Genomic DNA, 17,050 nt, shown 5'->3' on the forward strand with positions numbered 1-17,050 from the left:
AACTGGATTTGAATGCCAAGTTCTGTAACAGAATCCGTTATGAGAATCATAGCTTTCTATATGGAGCAAGTTATATAAACTGCCCAGCCGGTGAAGGAGTTAACACTGGCCACGTCTACATGAGACGCTGACTGCACAGTAGCTCGTTACTACTGTACAGTAGCGTCGCATGGCACGAAACATGATGCAACGCTACTGCACAGTCAGCATCACCAAAAAGCCATTGGAGGTATTCCTGTGCAGTTATTTTGTATTTGTGTATGCATGTACTAAAATACTGCACAGTAACAACTGCACAGTTAGCGTCTCGTGTAGACACGGCCACTGATGTAGAAATTCGGCATTATTTTCACTTCCCAGCTTTTTGGAGTGCTGAAGTTTTCAACTATGAAGTAGCATTTATGCAATGTATCTGCACTTGCTATGCAGCCATGCCTTCTTGGACCGATCCTGTTCCCTTCTTCTCAGGTGTAGGGGACCTAGACTGGAGCGAAAGAGATGAAGTTTGACTAAGCAGGTGAAGATGCAGGGATGGGATGCCAGGAGCCCTGCTCCACAAAGATATAGTGCTACTCTGTCTGGGCATCCCAATCAGGGACCAAAACCCTACTGCCAAGCAAAAGGAAGAGGCAGAACAAAGGGACAGAGGTGGCAACAAGCAGGGGGAATGTGGCAGGGACAGTGCTGGGGGGTTTGAAACTGGGTTGATCCATCTTGCATTAAATGGAATAGCGTCAGTGCCAGTGGGGCTTTCCCCCTCCCTTCCCCAGTGGGCTTATGTACAGATTGGGTACTGGCCCTTTTTAAAGTGCTCACTGGGCACGTCTACACGTGCAGATTTACTACACAGTAAATATGGCGACGTATGCCAGCTTGAGCGTAAATTTGATACCTGCATCATGCCCGTTATACCCCATTAGTTTAAATTTATATTAATATTATATTATATATTATTAGTTAAATTTATACCCCATTAGTTACTGGACAGTAATGCACGTGTAGATGTCTCACTGTGCAGTAACAGTGCGGGTGTGGACTGACTTAGGACTAACTTTAGTCCCAAGTCAGTCCACACACAGCATTATGCTTTGATGTCTGTATGTGTAGGTGCCAGCCTATTCCCGCTTACCAAACAGTAATGTACTGCACAGTAAATTTAAACCAGCATAAATGCACGTGTAGACACTCCCACTGTAAAGGAAAAGCACAGCCAAAGCCTGAGGGCTCTGGCACCATGCCAGGAGTGATGCGGCTTCTGAAACAGCCTCCCAACAAAACAGGGGTTTTGACACCTCCAGGTTACTACTAAACCAGGGGTGGCCAACCTGTAGCATCACATGCCACAAGTAGCACAGGCAGACTCTGTGCATGGGGACAGGCAGCACAACGGCGGGAAGCAGAAAGTGGAGCAGGCAGGAAACACAGGGCAGGGAGTAAAAAGCAGAGCGGCAGATTGGGCAGGGAAAGAGAATTAGGGTGGCACACAGGGAGAGTGCAGGGCTACTTTATGGCACACCTGTCAAGAAGGTTGGTCCCCCCGTACACATCTTTGATTTCTTTTTTAAGCTAGCCACTTGTGATCGCTGGCAGTTTTAAGAACCTGGAGGATGCTGTGCTGTGCACCTTTTCTGGTTTGACACAGAGAACTGAAAGCCCAGTGAGGGAGGAGGTTTTCTGCACCTGAGAATGAGCTCTCTCACTGCGCGGTACACTGAGGCCAGTGGTCACAGTGCAGATACTAGGGCTTCTCCAGTCCACTATGTGCATCTCTAGTGGCAACTTAAATGCTATCAGCTCAGCTGTGGGAGAGCAATGAGAAGAGGAGACATGATTCCCTCTTCATGCAGTCATCATTAAAACACGATGCCTGAGAAAAATGAGTCAGGGAGGAGCTGGGGGGAAAATGTATTTCAGAGCATTGAGAAAAGCAGCAGAAGCCATTCATCTCACCAAACCCTGAGCAGAATGTATGTTTGTGGCAAAGATGTTTGCAGGCCGTCCCTAGGGACTGCCCCAGGCCCCGTGCTTTGCGGGGGGGGCCCTGCGAAGCTGGGCAGAGCGGCCATGGTCCCCCCTGTGAGGCCTGCCTGGACCTGGCAGCTCAGCCCCACGCTGCAGAAGCAAGGAGACCCCACTCCTCCCCCTTTTGGGGGGTACCACAGTCCTGCGCAGTGTTAAGGGGGTCCCGCACCCCCTAGGGTCGGCTCTGGATGTTAGTCCGGGGTCTCTTTGTGGCTGCACAAACTGGGATCGTACATGGATTCAAAGTTTAACCCAGAGAACCGGTCTGAATTTGTGTTTCCCCTTATGCATCAGACATCGGAGCTGGCCAAAATGATCGGTGTAGAGTTCAGGCAGCCCTGCCCACAGCAAGCCGTTGTTTCTCCATGCATTGCCTAGGAAGGAGCCGTGTCCGGAGAAGTGCAGAACTCCCTCAATCTCCCGCTGACTTCCCTGGCAGCTGCGATCACTTGGCACCGTGCAGCGTGGGGTTCTTATATTTTCAGCCCCTCAGGGTAAGGCCCTTGTACAACTATGACACTACATACAAAAACAAATAATAGCGCTAAGAATAAGGGCTCTTTATCTTCACTCCCACTCTAAACAGCAGCCCTGGCTCTACAGCCTGTCTGAGCAGGTGGGGCTCCCCGAGCTGGGAGTACTTGCGCTCAGTCGGGGAGGCTCACGGAGCCACACGGGGCATTAACACTCTGCGTAAACCTGACGTAAATGAGAATGGTGGAAACAGCTGGGCGTACAAATGGAGAGCGAGATGACTGATCAGCCGGACACATGAGCGGTCCGTGAAGGAAAGGGACCACGCCGTACTCGATGAGGCTTTCCAAATACTTCTAAATAGTTGCTCAGGGGATGGTGAAACCTGCAGATTGGAGGCCATGTTGCAGGACAAATGGGACAAAATTAGCTCTGTCACCTGCTGTTTTATCATAATAGCAGCCCTCTCAGGTTCTGCTGCACACAATCCTCAATGTTGTTCTGGGAATCTTCCCTCAGACAGCGATGGAAGGGGTTCATATTTCTAAGTGTGGTACTGTGATCCCCTGTATGCAGGGATCTGTCATTTCCTCATTATGGTTTTTACAAAAAGGTTCAAAAAGATCTAAGCAGGGTCCTCTCTTCCTCCTTTTGTTTGCTCCTTCCATAATTATCTTTGTTTCATAATTGTCCTCACTGACAGAATAAAACCAGCCTGATAACTGCAAACCCACATGGAGCCATGAAAGGGTTGGGATGGAGCAAACTTAAATGAAGCAGAAGCACCATAAAAGTTGTGATACCAAAAGCGAAATGTTTGCTATTTGGCATGAATGTGCTCTGGTCCTTTTTTCTATAAAAAGCTCCCTCCGCTTGCATGTCATATCGATGAAATCTTTTTTATTCCTGGAAATAAAGATAGCCTTGTACCATTAGGAAATGAAAAAGAAAAACAATGCATTAAATATGTACAATAAATCCAAAACAACCAGATTTCCCTAACTAAGTTGGAGTCCACATTTCCTTTTGCTGCGCCTGTGGAAACCGGGATTTGATAGTTCCAGGCAGAGAGCACCAATTATTCCAAATATTGAAGATAATGGTTGCAACTTTATTGAAGTTTTTCTTTGCGCTAGCTCTTCAAAAGGTCAAGATCATACCATATCCTAAAGCTTTGCCAAAAAACAGTGCAATTAAAATAGATAGTCAGATTTTTAATTCATAGCAGGCTTCTATTCACAATGGAGGTCTGTTTAGGGTATTTGTTTAAAATCTGGTAATGTTAACATTTGTAACAACAACAACAACAACAACAATAGAGTTCTCTTTTCATATAATTAAATTATGGCAAATATTTCAATAGAAAAATCTGTTCATGGTAGGTTGAACTATAGTGTGTATATCAAAAGCAGAGCCCAACATTTTCGTGTTATGGCCTTCAGAGCAAATCCCCAGGTTATAGCTCTATGGGAACCTCTATTCCTGCCGTGCATCCTCTAACAAACTCAGAGCATGCAGGTGTCCTGCAGGTTTGCTGGTGGCACAACACAGTGCCATATGGGCGACACCGGTTTGGAAGTCACTCTACCGTCTCCGTTTCCCAGGCTGCATCTTGGAAGCACCATGGGTGGTAGGTGAGAGAAGGCAAGAAGCTCACGGCCTTCAGAGCATGCTGGAATTGCATCAATAGAAAAGCCATAATTAAACTCCAAGGGAGGATGCTATGGACCTTCGAGTGCCCCCAGCTGGCAGAGTTATGGAGTAGTAGCAGCAAGATGCCATCAGAGAGCTTCAGGGGAGACATGAAATGCTTAGCTGAGGAGGGACGACAAGATGAAACAAAGCAAAGAGCTCATCCAAATGTTAGGCCACTAGACCAGGCCCGGGAGAGGAGATCTCATATTCAGCACCTGAAGGGAAACTACGGGGGAGAAGATTATAGCAAGGAAGCGCTCCCAAAGGATAAAGTATATGAGGCAATAAAAACTGAAACAATACCTTGTATCCGCGTGTGTTAAATTCAGCTGACCAACATGGAGCAATCTCTCACAAGACAATGGGTGGTCTCGGGTAAGTGGATTTCCTGTGTGGATGAATAGACTCTGTCTACAGACAGGCACCGAGCTATTCGTCATCTCCATGTCCATCATGTTCTTCTTCTCGGAGATCAAATTGCAATGGTTGTATCCACCATTCACTGAGAGAGAGAGAGAGAGAGGGAAAAAAAACCCATAAGCTTCTAATGAAGAGAGAACTTCTGTATCCGTGTTACTCAATATGTTCCCAGTTTTGGCTCCCGTCATCAAATTCTTGCAACTGCAACAGGAGAGAAAGCTGAGGGTTTCACAATGATCCAAAACCTACGCCCAAAAAACTTGGTATCCATAAATTATTGCTATGATTTCTCTTTTTATATTACAAGACTATTTTTAATTTCACATTGTAGCTTAAAAAATTAAAATATAATAGTTTCCTTTAATATCTACTTTTTATGGCAGAGGGTTTTTTTTTTTTTAACATTTTTAGGTTTCATGGTTTGGGGTCATTTCTATTTTGTTTTCTTAAATGAACGAGGATAAATGTTGAAGTGGGAGTTTCTGAAGTCTGTTTTTATTTATTATCACTTGATTCATCATTCACGTATTACTGTGACATTCTTCAGGTTTTCAATGGCAGTCGAATGCCACCAGAGAAACTTCTGGCTGGCTTATGGATGGTGTGGAAGACCTTGTCTAAATTGTAGAGTGTTTTTTCTGTAATATATACAAATGACTCCTTCCCGCCCCCGCTCTGACCTGTTGGGTGGGTACGGTTTGGAGCGGCCTTGGTTTCCACTGAACCATCAGACATCGACCACCAAAGAAGCGAGCATGGCAGAGAAGGTGATCCAGAACGGGAAAGTCTGTGCTCCTAAGTCCATGAAAATGTAATTCCTATCAACGCTGGAAATGTTTATAAAGAGGGTACAAGGTACTTTACTTCTGAAAATGCACATATCTTATTGATGATTGTGAAACTCCCATTGACCTCAAGAGAGCAAGATTAAGTCCTTCAACTTGAAGAAACATTTACATAACTGGGGGGGAGGTCACATACACAAGTCGAGCACCAGTGACAACTGGTGACTTTTGTTTCATCTTGCGGGGAGGGGAAAATTGCAGTTACTCAGTATTTACCTACTTCAAAAGCATGTTAAGCTCAGGGTGTTTTTTCATGCCTGTGTATAAACTACTCTGAAATCCTCAGGTGAAAGACATGAGAAATGGGAAAGCTGTTTGTTCTAGTTCTGGTGGCCTTTCACTCACAGTCGTCCTAATTCCTGGACAACAATGACAACAAACCCAAGTATCCGTCCATTTCTAGTCTGCCATGAAAGTTGTGAATCAAATCAAGAGGATTTCTCTACATTAGTGAGGGGCTTGAAGGAGCAGAAAGGCATACTAAGAGACTTTCTGATTTACTGCTGAAAACAATTTGACTCTTAGCTTGGATGGAACAAAAGTATTGTTGGCAATTTTTCGGAGCGTGCGACTGACTGCCCCACTTCTGCTTTCAGCAACATGTCAGTCTCCCAAGCGTTGGATTTTGACTAATTGTAAGGCGAAGCAAAATGGCTTTAGGCCAATCAGCATGAATTTGCTTCAAAATGTTACTGAAAAGGGGTACAGTATATTCATAAAGCAATGACTATGGTGTAACTAGAGTGACCATTTCTAATGGCTTGGCACGTGAGTCGGGAATAGTGCAGAAGGCCTGGAGAGGGTCCCAAACTCAGTGGCCTGAGTTTCACATCTCTTTCAGTGTTGAGCGTGAACAGCATGTAAACATAAAGCACAGTCTTTCCAATGGTAAAATACCATCCTAATTTGGGCTGTTGCTGCTAACTGAATATGTTTTATTGAAAAACCTTTCTGGCAGAGAAATTCTTGCAAAATGCCCATTAAATCTGCAGGCTTACATAAACCTCTTCAACAAAAGTACCTCTGATGTGGGGCTTATACTGCAAGCTTTCTATTTCATTTCTATCATTCTTTCATGCTTAAATACATTCCAGCCTACATGATCACAGCACTGGTTAGCTGTCATGTATGATGTTATCAGAGTTATCAATGTATTGCAAATTTTAAGGCTTTTTCATGAAACGAAGCAATTAAGAGCAGATTTAAGAAGTTTTTCACTTTTTTTAAATGGCAGCAATTGCCCTTTAATCTTAACAGGGTTAAAGCTACTGTTAGAATGGCTACCATTTAAGTAACCCAGTTTAACAGTGAAGCTGCTTTTAATTCAGATGATTGCCAACTCTCTTTGGTTTCAATGGATGGAGGCTATGTCATCCGCACGGGGGGCCACTAAGTTGCTCAACTTTGATCTTGCTCAATGAAAGTCAACCTGAGGGTGCAGACACATGCTTGCATGGAAGTAATTTGATTACATCAGAGTCAAAATGAGGCAGATGCAGAACACACAGCCTAATATCTGTTAGTCCCTCCATTCCAGGGCAGCAATATCCCTTGAGAAATGAGTAATGACACACCCTGTAAGATACACCCATGTAACAGCCATGTCTTCTCTCCCAGTCAGCATCACCGTGGGGTAACTCTGTTCAATGCAAACAGTTTCTCTTGCCATCTAGCGGCCAGGAGCTATAATGGTCCCTACTGCGGGGACAGCCAGCCACCTCTCCATCTTTGACAACAGTTCAGAGGGAAGACAAAGGTAAATTACTGGACAGTAATAGCGTTGCGTCTCCACAATCGGACGCCAACTTTTGCAAGTGCCTTCAATTGGAAGTCGGTTCAGATTTTTGGCAAACATGACTATGAAAATGGGGAGAGTGAGTGATTATGGGAAGCAGGTAAATCTTGAAGATGAACCTTGAAATGCAGGTCCTATATAGCCTGGAAGACTCACTGATGACTAGGAAAACAGTAGAATGGATGACAATAAAAGAGAATGAAAACTGGAAGAGGGAAGGGATTTTTACTCAGGCCATTTAAAGCCAAGCCTTCTTATTTGCTTTAAATCTACTTAAATAGTCAATAACTAACGTGAAGGGACACCCGTGTTAAAGATCCAGTACCCTGACCCTTCAACTCAGGTGTGAGAATTCAGAAAAAAATGAGTTATGAACTCTCAAAATACATACTCGGGGAGTCATCTAGCAACAGCAGGCTTGTCATCATAGATATTTTAAGGTAAGCAACAAATGGAGGAGAACTCTCTAGTAATAAGAAAGCAAAACAGGACACAAGCCTCATGTTTAAACAAATATTTTGTTACTCAACTTCAGAAAGTCTAAACTATTCTCTCACTACCTCTACAAAAATGAGTCACACGCTCCCTCTGTTCGTGTTACACAAGGCTCAGTTATCTGTCAAATAAGGACAATTTTCATCTCACATAAGTGGCATTACCCCTGTTTACATTATAATCAAACTCAAAACCTCTGAATCTCTCTCAAATACATTTCATAGCAGTATGCCTCTACTCAGCTCAATGACGTGACTGGATTTTTATTAAAATAAGGGATGTTTTTTTTACCTAAATCAGGAACAAAACCAGATCCTGGTCTCAGTTCCTCTAGGACAGCGGTCCTCAGCTTTTTTAGACTCAAGGAACCCATTGAGAATTTCTTTTAGACTCAAGGAACCCTTTGATTCAAGGCAACCCTTGGAAAATGCCAGCTCTTCGTTTTCACTTGAATTTTTGACAGCAGGAACATCATATGAATTGTGTTCATATTATCTTATGAATTGTGTTTATACACTTAACAGAGTCAACATTGTGTGGCACCCCACAGCACCCTTGAAAGGACCTCAAGGCACCCCCAGGTGCCGTGGCAATGAGGTTGAGAATCACTGCTCTAGGATAAGCCTGGAGTTGCACAACTAACTTCAAAGGAGCTATGCTAATCCCAGTGTCTCACTGAATGCCCTTCAGAAATGTGACCTAAGCATATATCTATGCTGTGTGGGACACTTGGCGGAAAGTTATGAAAAAAAGCATGAAAATGATGGGCACTCAAGGACAGAAATTAGGAAGTGGCTCATGGTATGTCCAAGCACCACTTTGGCTCTCTGAGACAGGACGCCAGATAACGGCACTAGCGCATGAGCTCAGGACTTTTCTAAGTCATGTGTGCCAACTGGGCGGGGGGGACCTCGACTCGGACTGAGCGGGTGCAGCTCGATGCTTGGACTCAGCAAGCAGGCTGTATCAATCTGGCTTTAGGTTCTGATGAAATAATATCAAACAAGTGAACTCTGCCCTGCCAGAGCTAGAAACGGCCAAAAAAAAATGTCCATCAAGGAGTATTTTTAAGAGAAAGTGTTTGGACTAAGTGATTTTTTGTTTTCTGAGGAAAAGTCATTTCCTGTCTGCAGAAAACTTTGTCTTTGCCAAAAAAAACCAACCCAGCTTTTTTTCTAATTACTAAATTAATACAATAGCTAAAAATGTTAAGCTGCAAGTAGAGAACGTTGATTTGGAAATGGTACCACACGGGGTGGATCCAAAGGGGGTGCAGGCCCCCCACCCACCTTCAGTCAACCATGCCATAGGAGCTGCACTCAGGGACTTTTTCAGTCCTGGAAGCAAGTACAAATTCCCCTCTCCCTTCTCCTCTGTGCGCAGCAGCACGTTCCCGCTCCCTTCTGCTTCCTCCCCTGCTCACCACTGCTGCTGTCCCTGCCTGCCTCTGGGGCAAGGCAGCTCCAGAGCCGTTCCTGGCCACTCCAGTTGGGCTCTGCAGGGAGCTGGGCTCAGCCAGAACAGCAGCGGCGGCGGCAGCGGGTGGGATCCTCCTCTCTGCCCAGTCCTCTGGGTGTTGCCTGCCAGCCCAGGAGTAGTCTCACAAAGGGGAAAATCCTCCCACCACCGCTGCTGAGCCTAGCTCCCCGTGCAGCCTAGATGGAGCAAGGCAGGAGGAGCTCTGCAACCTCCTGGCCCAAGGGAGGACACAGGAACAGTGGCAGCAGTGGGTGGGGCAAAGGGGTAAAAGGGAATGGAGGGGTTGTGCTGCTGGGCATGGAGGAGAAGAGAAGATTCTTCTTTGACGGGGGGCTTTAATAGAAGTTCCCAACTGCTGCTCCAGCAGGGTGGTCTGCCACCCCTGCAGTGCTGATTGCACTGGTCTACCACCCCTGCAGTGCTAATTGCTTTTAACAAAATCCTGGATCTGCCCTTAGTGCCACATCCTCACGTAGGTGTCACAGTCAGGGTGCCTTGCACCACCTGTGCTTCTCCAGCTAGACTGCATCTGCCATCATGCTCTGTGCAAGCAGGGAGACAATGGCACATCATGAAAGACGCCGAGCTGGAAGCTCAGCTCTTAAAGGAGAGTGGGTGAGCGAGACATCTGAGGCTCCATGGGGCCATGCCCAAGTCATCTTCATCTGTTTTCAGCCAAAGAGTTCTCAGAAATAAGCTAAAAAATGTTCAGCTTCTTACACAAAAGTCAACCTTTTCAAGGGGGGAAAAATATTTCCAATCAGTTCTGGTGAGAAGCCTGAGATTATGCGATTCCTTTTGGACACAGTTGTTCCATGTACTGCTTTAAAGAGTTGATGGATCCACTAAGACATTTATGACCTTTTATTGAGAGATACATATGGCCTTCGACATGTTATACAACATGACACTTGAGTTTTCTGCATGCTAATTAATGCATAACAATTATATTCCCAAATTGTCATCATCTGGCATGCTCTGATGATGCAAACACTTCCAAGCCTGGCACCATTAGACCCACAAAGACCAGTCAAGTGTATTTAGTGACTATGGACAGATGTGCTTAAGAGTTTCATACAAGGTGTTTGCAGAAGTGCGGTATGAATCTGAGTCTACAATAAGCAGGTCGGTTGCTGGTGGGAAAGTGAGATAAAAATATAATGCTGACAATCATCATATAGGACTTTACGTTGCTCTCACACTAGCTCTGGTTTACACCATCATAACTGCATAGCTTCAGCAATGGAACACCCAGCAATGGCAGCAGAACCAGAACATCATTCTTGATTTGAATTTAGCAATGTTTGAATATATTGGGTACCTAAAAGTGCAGTGAGAGTTTAGAGAAGAAATTATTGCACATCTTTCATGGCCACACTTCCCAGATCCCTGCCATCCAAAGCCTGGCTCACGGTACCCTGGCCTTAGGCCGTCATTTTTTTCTCTAGCTGAATGTAACACATTGGCTGCAGAACGCCCGTTTGAGGTGCGCTTCATATCTCGGATAACGAAAGTTATTCTTTAAGGTTTTCACTTACAGCTGGTCCGTAATAAAAGCATCATTTCTTTCGCTTTGAATCTCTGGATGATACACGTCTGACATTCATTAAGGGCTTTTCTAAACATGCATTTTAACAATTTTATCGTATTATCTAAACACGGAAACCTGAAGCTTCCAGCCATAGTTCAGCTGTAATAAACTGTAGCCTACACACCAGAAAACACTGATACCTATTTGTTTGAAGAGGGAGGTTTCCTAGAATAACATTAACATTATCCCCATGCTGTCAAAAATAATTATTTTTCCCAGTAGCTGTCAAATCACAAAATACGTTTTTTTCTTCCCACAAAGGAACTGAGCACTCAAAAACTAAACCCACGAAATTGTGCGCGTTAGTATTTCAGCCCACCTGCCATATGTTTATCTTCACAAAGTACCTTGAAGATTCGTTAACCTGTGCTACAAATGGTGTCTAATATAGTCTCAAGATCAGGTCACCTTTATGCCACAGTCCCCTTAAAAAATATGCCGACCATATGCCAGTTGAAATAATGACAGACAAGTCATGACATTAAAGCTTTGCTTTTTGTCCAGGAGCAAAAATAAGATGGAGCAAGCGCATGTCTGAATGCAGATGACTACATTTGGCACTGCTTTCCATATACCCGTGCAAATCCACTGCCTTAAAAAGTGTTATCCCAGTTTACACCAGTGCTAGAGAGAGCAAGATCTGGCCCTTTGACAACAGTGTGCTTTGTATAATATTAACTTCATTGGCTGGCATACAGGAGATTTAAGTATTTTCCATGTCTGGAACTGGATCTCTTTTTTCACTGGTATCTGGGGGCCTTTAAGTTGCATACTGTAACCTACCAAGAACAGATGAAATGAGTGTTTCTACCTTCTACCAGAGGTTTACCCTCATTTCAGTAGGACCATAATAATTCCATAAATCCACATTAAAAACCAATCCTAATTTACAGAGAGTAAATTTAATAAGTCAGGATGTGCACTGGTCTCCGAAAGGATCTCACGGAAGTAGACTCCATCAACCTAATTGGAGTGGCTCTCTTCTTCAGTCTTGCAAGTTTTGATTTATGTTTTTCAGTTTAAACGTTTAAGAAAGGAATATGAGAGGTTTATACAGTAGTATACAAAGGCCTCAATCATGCAATTCCTTCCATATGAGTAATCACGTTGGTTTAGATTCTCATCTCCAGGCATTTTTAGTCAGTTGTAACTGAGTTCTGAGGAGCTGATCTTTCACTATTCACCAGGTTAGGTCAGATCAGAACGAGAAACTAGCCCTAGGAGTAAAGACAAGTTGTCCGTGTAAGGACTGCCTGCATGAAGCCAGACAGGCACTACATTTCTTCTATGAGAGGAGTAGACTGTCCACAGAAAGAGCAAACCTGTCTGAGCAATGATGAAAACAAGTGCTAAAGCCAACAAACCTAAAAGGCAGTAGCTCTTTCTCTTGCCCTGGGAACATCTCATTTCTCATTTATGGCGGCCCAATTCTTGCTGATAAAACTGACCATTAAGCCTGCAGCCAGATAAGAGTCGACGATTCTTATGGAAAGTGTAATTACTCCCCAGCAAACCTATGTTACAGTGCTTTACAGCTACCTAATTAAGGACAATGAACAAATAACTGAAATGACACATAATTGAAATGACTCACACTCAAAATAGAGAGCGATTGGAAGTATTTGCCTAACATACTTAGACATCCCCAGAGCATTGTGGGTTTTGTGGTGACTGCCAAACTAGGTCATTTGCTTTTTCTTGCTGCTTCGTTCTCTTTAATTACATTTGCTTTTCAAATATTTTGCCATGCTTGGTTTTCTTTAGAGACAAGATCCAGAATCTACCAATGACATATTTGAAAAATGGAATGAAGTTATTGGCTGTGCCACGGCTTATTATAAGGAAAAATGGCACAATTTTTGGTACATTGATATGTTCTACTTTTTGCCCTGGGCCCTACAGGTTGGAAGGCTGGCTCAGGCACCAGGGCACCAACGTGTTACTACTGACATGTCATCCCTATTGTGGTGGGGGTCATGATTATAGTGTGATGGGAGCAGCCACTGTGACCCTGGACACAAGGGGATTTTGAAAATGGTTGCAGAGAAGTCGCAAAGCTGCTTATGCCCTGTCTGCATGTTATATGGTGTTTTACTGCTCCTACAAAACCCACAGTTACCTTATTCCAACTCTGCTGTTAGAGGAAGCATCATCCTAATGACCTATCTGCATTGAGGAAGTTTTAATAGAAAATGTTCAGATCGGTTTTGTTTAGAGACCTGATGAAGAATGCCTTGCATTTGAAAGTTTGTCTAACTTTATCTCTTCTACATAGTTGCCCAATAAAAGACAGCACCCTAAAAATACTTGCCTCTCACCGTAATTTCTGGACCATTGCAACTATGCTACCGGAGACAAAGGCTGCCTATACACATGCTTGGGGGTTTCCAGAGAACTGGCCTAATTTAAACGCCACAGCATCACTTGTATTAAGCCCCTGTGCACTTCAAAATGGCCACAGGACACTTTAATTAAAGCTAATTCAATGAGCTTTAGTTAAAGTACCCATAAGCATTTTGAAATGGGGGAGGGGGGAGAGGGGTTTAATACATGTGATACTGTGGTGATGCTAAAGCATTCTAATTATAAGGCATCAGAGCACATCTATAGGCTGCCAAAGGCTTTGGGGGCCAGAACTGTTTTACTTAAACCTGAGGAAAACAAAGCTCCTTTAAATGGTAGTTGAAACATTTCAGGAGTTGAAAGCCTGGTATAAACCTCGATTACTATGCTGGTTTAGGTAAATCACTATCAAAATTAGTTGAAATTTTGAGCTACATATCCCTATTCTAAGATGCTATGGAAAAATTAAAAAGCCATGGAAAAGAGATAGTGGGAAACGGCCAGACCACAATATCCAGAATGAAAACCTCTCCAAATACACTCTCCCTATTTCCCCCCAACCCCTTACCTTTGATACTGGCAAAACCTCAGATTCATAACACTAGAAATCATCTTAAACAAGAATATCCCAATCTGGACCTGAAATACCTAAAAATGCATGTTCAGAACTAGGCATTTGTTTCAGGAGTGGCTCAGCAAAGCTAGAAAATAAATGATCTGTGCTACTGAGAGAACCTGAGATGTATTAAGCAATTACAATATATTATTAAAAGATAAAAGCTAGCTTATTTTCCTAATTTAAGATGCTCTTTGCTTTCTGTTTCTGCCCATCTTTCAGCTTAGGCAGCAACTAGTATGGCCCCTCTATAGTCACCTTCACTCTCTAATGCACAACGGTTGCGTTTGGCCTTCTGACATTTAAATGGGGGGCTCAGACCTTTATAATGCTCTTAAAAGTAATGACAGCATTGCTATGAATACCTGACTGTGAAAAATGGTTATAAAAATAAGCAATAATATGATTTGGGCCTAAGATGCTTCACAACATATTTTTCTTCTTAAGGAGAAAATGTACACAGACAGGATCTGTCATTTCCAAAACAGAGCTTTGATAACACCATCTTCTTACCACATTTCAGCAGAGCCCTGACTATTTTGGAACTGCTGCTGTGTTTGGACTTGATCTCCTTCTGCAAAGTCAGGGAGGAAAGTGAAGGTTTAGTTGGAGACTGACTCTTCCCAGTATGGCATGCTACAATCCAGAGACTGTTCATTGTTCTACCAAGCCTGGACCACAAAGGCATGGGCTTCACCAATACAGTGTAAGAGATAGTGTAGCAAAATCAGGCTGCGGGGAGGGAGGGGAAGAGGGAAAATCTAATAGGATGTGGGAAAGATTATAGGTCCATCCACAAAATAAGCGTCATCATATAGAAGTCACACAACTTGAATGTGCAAGGCTTTGGGCTACGGGCTAATTAAAAATATCAAGAGGAAACAGCTGGTAAAAAAAAACTTGTGGAATATCAGTTTATTAAAAGCTTGTGACTGATAGCTATAGTCCACGTGTGCCTTTTTTGTAAAATGCTGAACCATAAATGTTGGCCATGCAGAATCAGAGAAAATTAGGGTTGGAAGGGACCTCAGGAGGTCATCTAGTCCATAGTTCCTCAACCTGTGGTACGCATACCCCCAGGGGTACGCGAGACACAGGCAAGGGGTGTGCGGAAAACCCCTGCAGCAAGGGGGTGCCACCACTCCTGCCACCACTGGGTTCATGTCTGGTGGCTTGCCCCCACCCCAAAGCTGGCCAAAGGCTGCTGCAGGAGGTGGACAGGAGGCGCACAGATACCTGCACACACCCCACCGACACGCAGGAATGGTTTTTTTTGCGGGGGGGGGGGGAGACCGAGACCCCCAGAGTGCAGGAGGGGCAGGGCACTGCTCTGCTCCCTCCTGCACTTCGGGGACTGGCCCCATGACCTGGCCCACTGTGGAGCCGGTCCAGGTGCTGGGCTAGGGGCATGGCTGGCTGTGCCGCGGGCTCCGGTGGCTCTGCAGCGCTCCTGCACCTGGGACCACGTGCCTCTTCCACTCCCCTTGGCTGGCCCTCGCCCCAACCAGGGATGCAGCGGGGGTGACAGCAATAGGCAGGGGGGTTTGGAGGAACAGGCTGGGCAACGGGACAACAGTGGCACCCCACAGGCAACAGCCTTTCGGGCCCCTCTGCGGAGAGGGAGGCAGGATGACCTCTCTCCGTCCCAGGGGCTGCAGGGGCAAGGGGCGCTGAGGGCACGGGCATGTCTGCATGTGCCCACCCTCCCCTGGCAGACCTCCTGTGGCTGCCAGCTTCCCGAGCCCCATCATCATAGTAGTTTCATAGTTTCATAGTAGCTAGAGTCGGAAGGGACCTAGGTAGATCATCTAGTCCGACCCCCTGCCTTGGCAGGAAAGAGCACCGGGGTCAGATGACCCCGGCAAGGTGCTCATCTAACTTCCTTTTAAAAATCCCCAGGCTAGGAGCCTGCACCACTTCCCCTGGAAGCTGGTTCCAGGCCCTAGCCACCCTGACTGTGAAGTAGCGCCTCCTAATATCTAATCTAACCCTACCCTCCGCCAGTTTGTGACCATTATTCCTGGTCACTCCTGGCAGCGCACGGGGGAACAGGGACTCCCCCAATACCTGCTGATCCCCCCTGACCAGTTTGTAGCAGGCCACAAGGTCCCCCCTTAACCTTCTCTTGTGGAGGCTAAACAGGTTCAGGTCCCGTAGCCTCTCCTCATAAGGCCTGCCCTGCTGACCCCTGATCATACGAGTGGCCCTCCTCTGGACTCTTTCCATATCGTCCACGTCCCTCTTGAAGTGTGGCGCCCAGAACTGGACGCAGCACTCCAGCTGCGGCCTGACCAGTGCCGCATAGAGGGGGAGGATCACCTCCTTGGACCTGCTCGAGATGCATCTGTGGATGCATGACAGGGTACGGTTGGCCTTCTTGACTGCCTCCCCACACTGCCGGCCCATGTTCATCGTGGAGTCAATGACGACTCCAAGATCCTTTTCCGTCTCCGTGCTGGCAAGAGGGGAGTTCCCCAACCTGTAAGTGTGGTGCCGGTTCTTCCTCCCCATGTGCAACACCTTGCACTTATCAGTGTTAAACCCCATCCTATTCTCATCCGCCCACCGTTGCAACCTGTCAAGGTCAGCTTGTAGCCTATTGCACCCTTCTAGTGCACCCACATCCCCCCACAACTTAGTGTCATCAGCAAACTTGAACAGGGTGCTTTCTACCCCCTCATCCAAGTCACTGATGAAGATGTTGAACAGTGCAGGCCCGAGGACCGAGCCCTGCGGAACCCCACTGCCCACGTCCTTCCAGGTCGAGAAGAACCCATCCACTACCACCCTCTGGGTGCGGCCCTCCAGCCAGTTGGCGACCCATTTGACCGTGTGGGCATCGACACCACAGTCTCCCAGCTTTTTGATGAGGACAGGGTGAGAGACAGTGTCGAAAGCCTTCCGGAAGTCCAGAAAGACTACATCCACAGCAACCCCTGCGTCTAATGATTTGGTGACCTGATCGTAAAAGGCCACCAGGTTGGTCTGACAAGACCTGCCACTGATGAACCCATGTTGGTTGCCCCTGAGCATGCATTCCCCCGCAAGGCCCTCCTGGATGTGTGCCAGGATGATTTTTTCAAAGAGCTTACCCGGGATTGAGGTAAGACTAACTGGCCTGTAATTTCCCGGGTCCTCTTTTTTTCCCTTTTTGAAGATAGGGACCACATTGGCCCTCTTCCAGTCCTCCGGCACCTCACCAGAGCACCACGAGTGCTCATAGAGCTGCGCCAGGGGTCCCGCAATGACCTCGGCCAGTTCCTGTAGAACCCTAG

General features: G+C 45.6%; 1 protein-coding gene across 1 annotated transcript in view; it reads right to left on the bottom strand.

Annotated features, from left to right (window-relative positions):
- GLIS1 (GLIS family zinc finger 1) overlaps nt 1-17,050 on the bottom strand; it is a 298,478-nt gene that overhangs the window by 148,712 nt on the left and 132,716 nt on the right. Inside the window, exon 3 of the mRNA XM_090048455.1 lies at nt 4,495-4,693. Coding sequence (XP_089904581.1) covers nt 4,495-4,693 — 199 coding nt within the window. The remainder of the gene's footprint in view (nt 1-4,494; nt 4,694-17,050) is intronic.

Source organism: Crocodylus siamensis, chromosome 5, assembly GCF_052110815.1.
Source record: "Crocodylus siamensis isolate JL-2025a chromosome 5, ASM5211081v1, whole genome shotgun sequence".
Lineage (NCBI taxonomy): Eukaryota > Metazoa > Chordata > Crocodylia > Crocodylidae > Crocodylus > Crocodylus siamensis.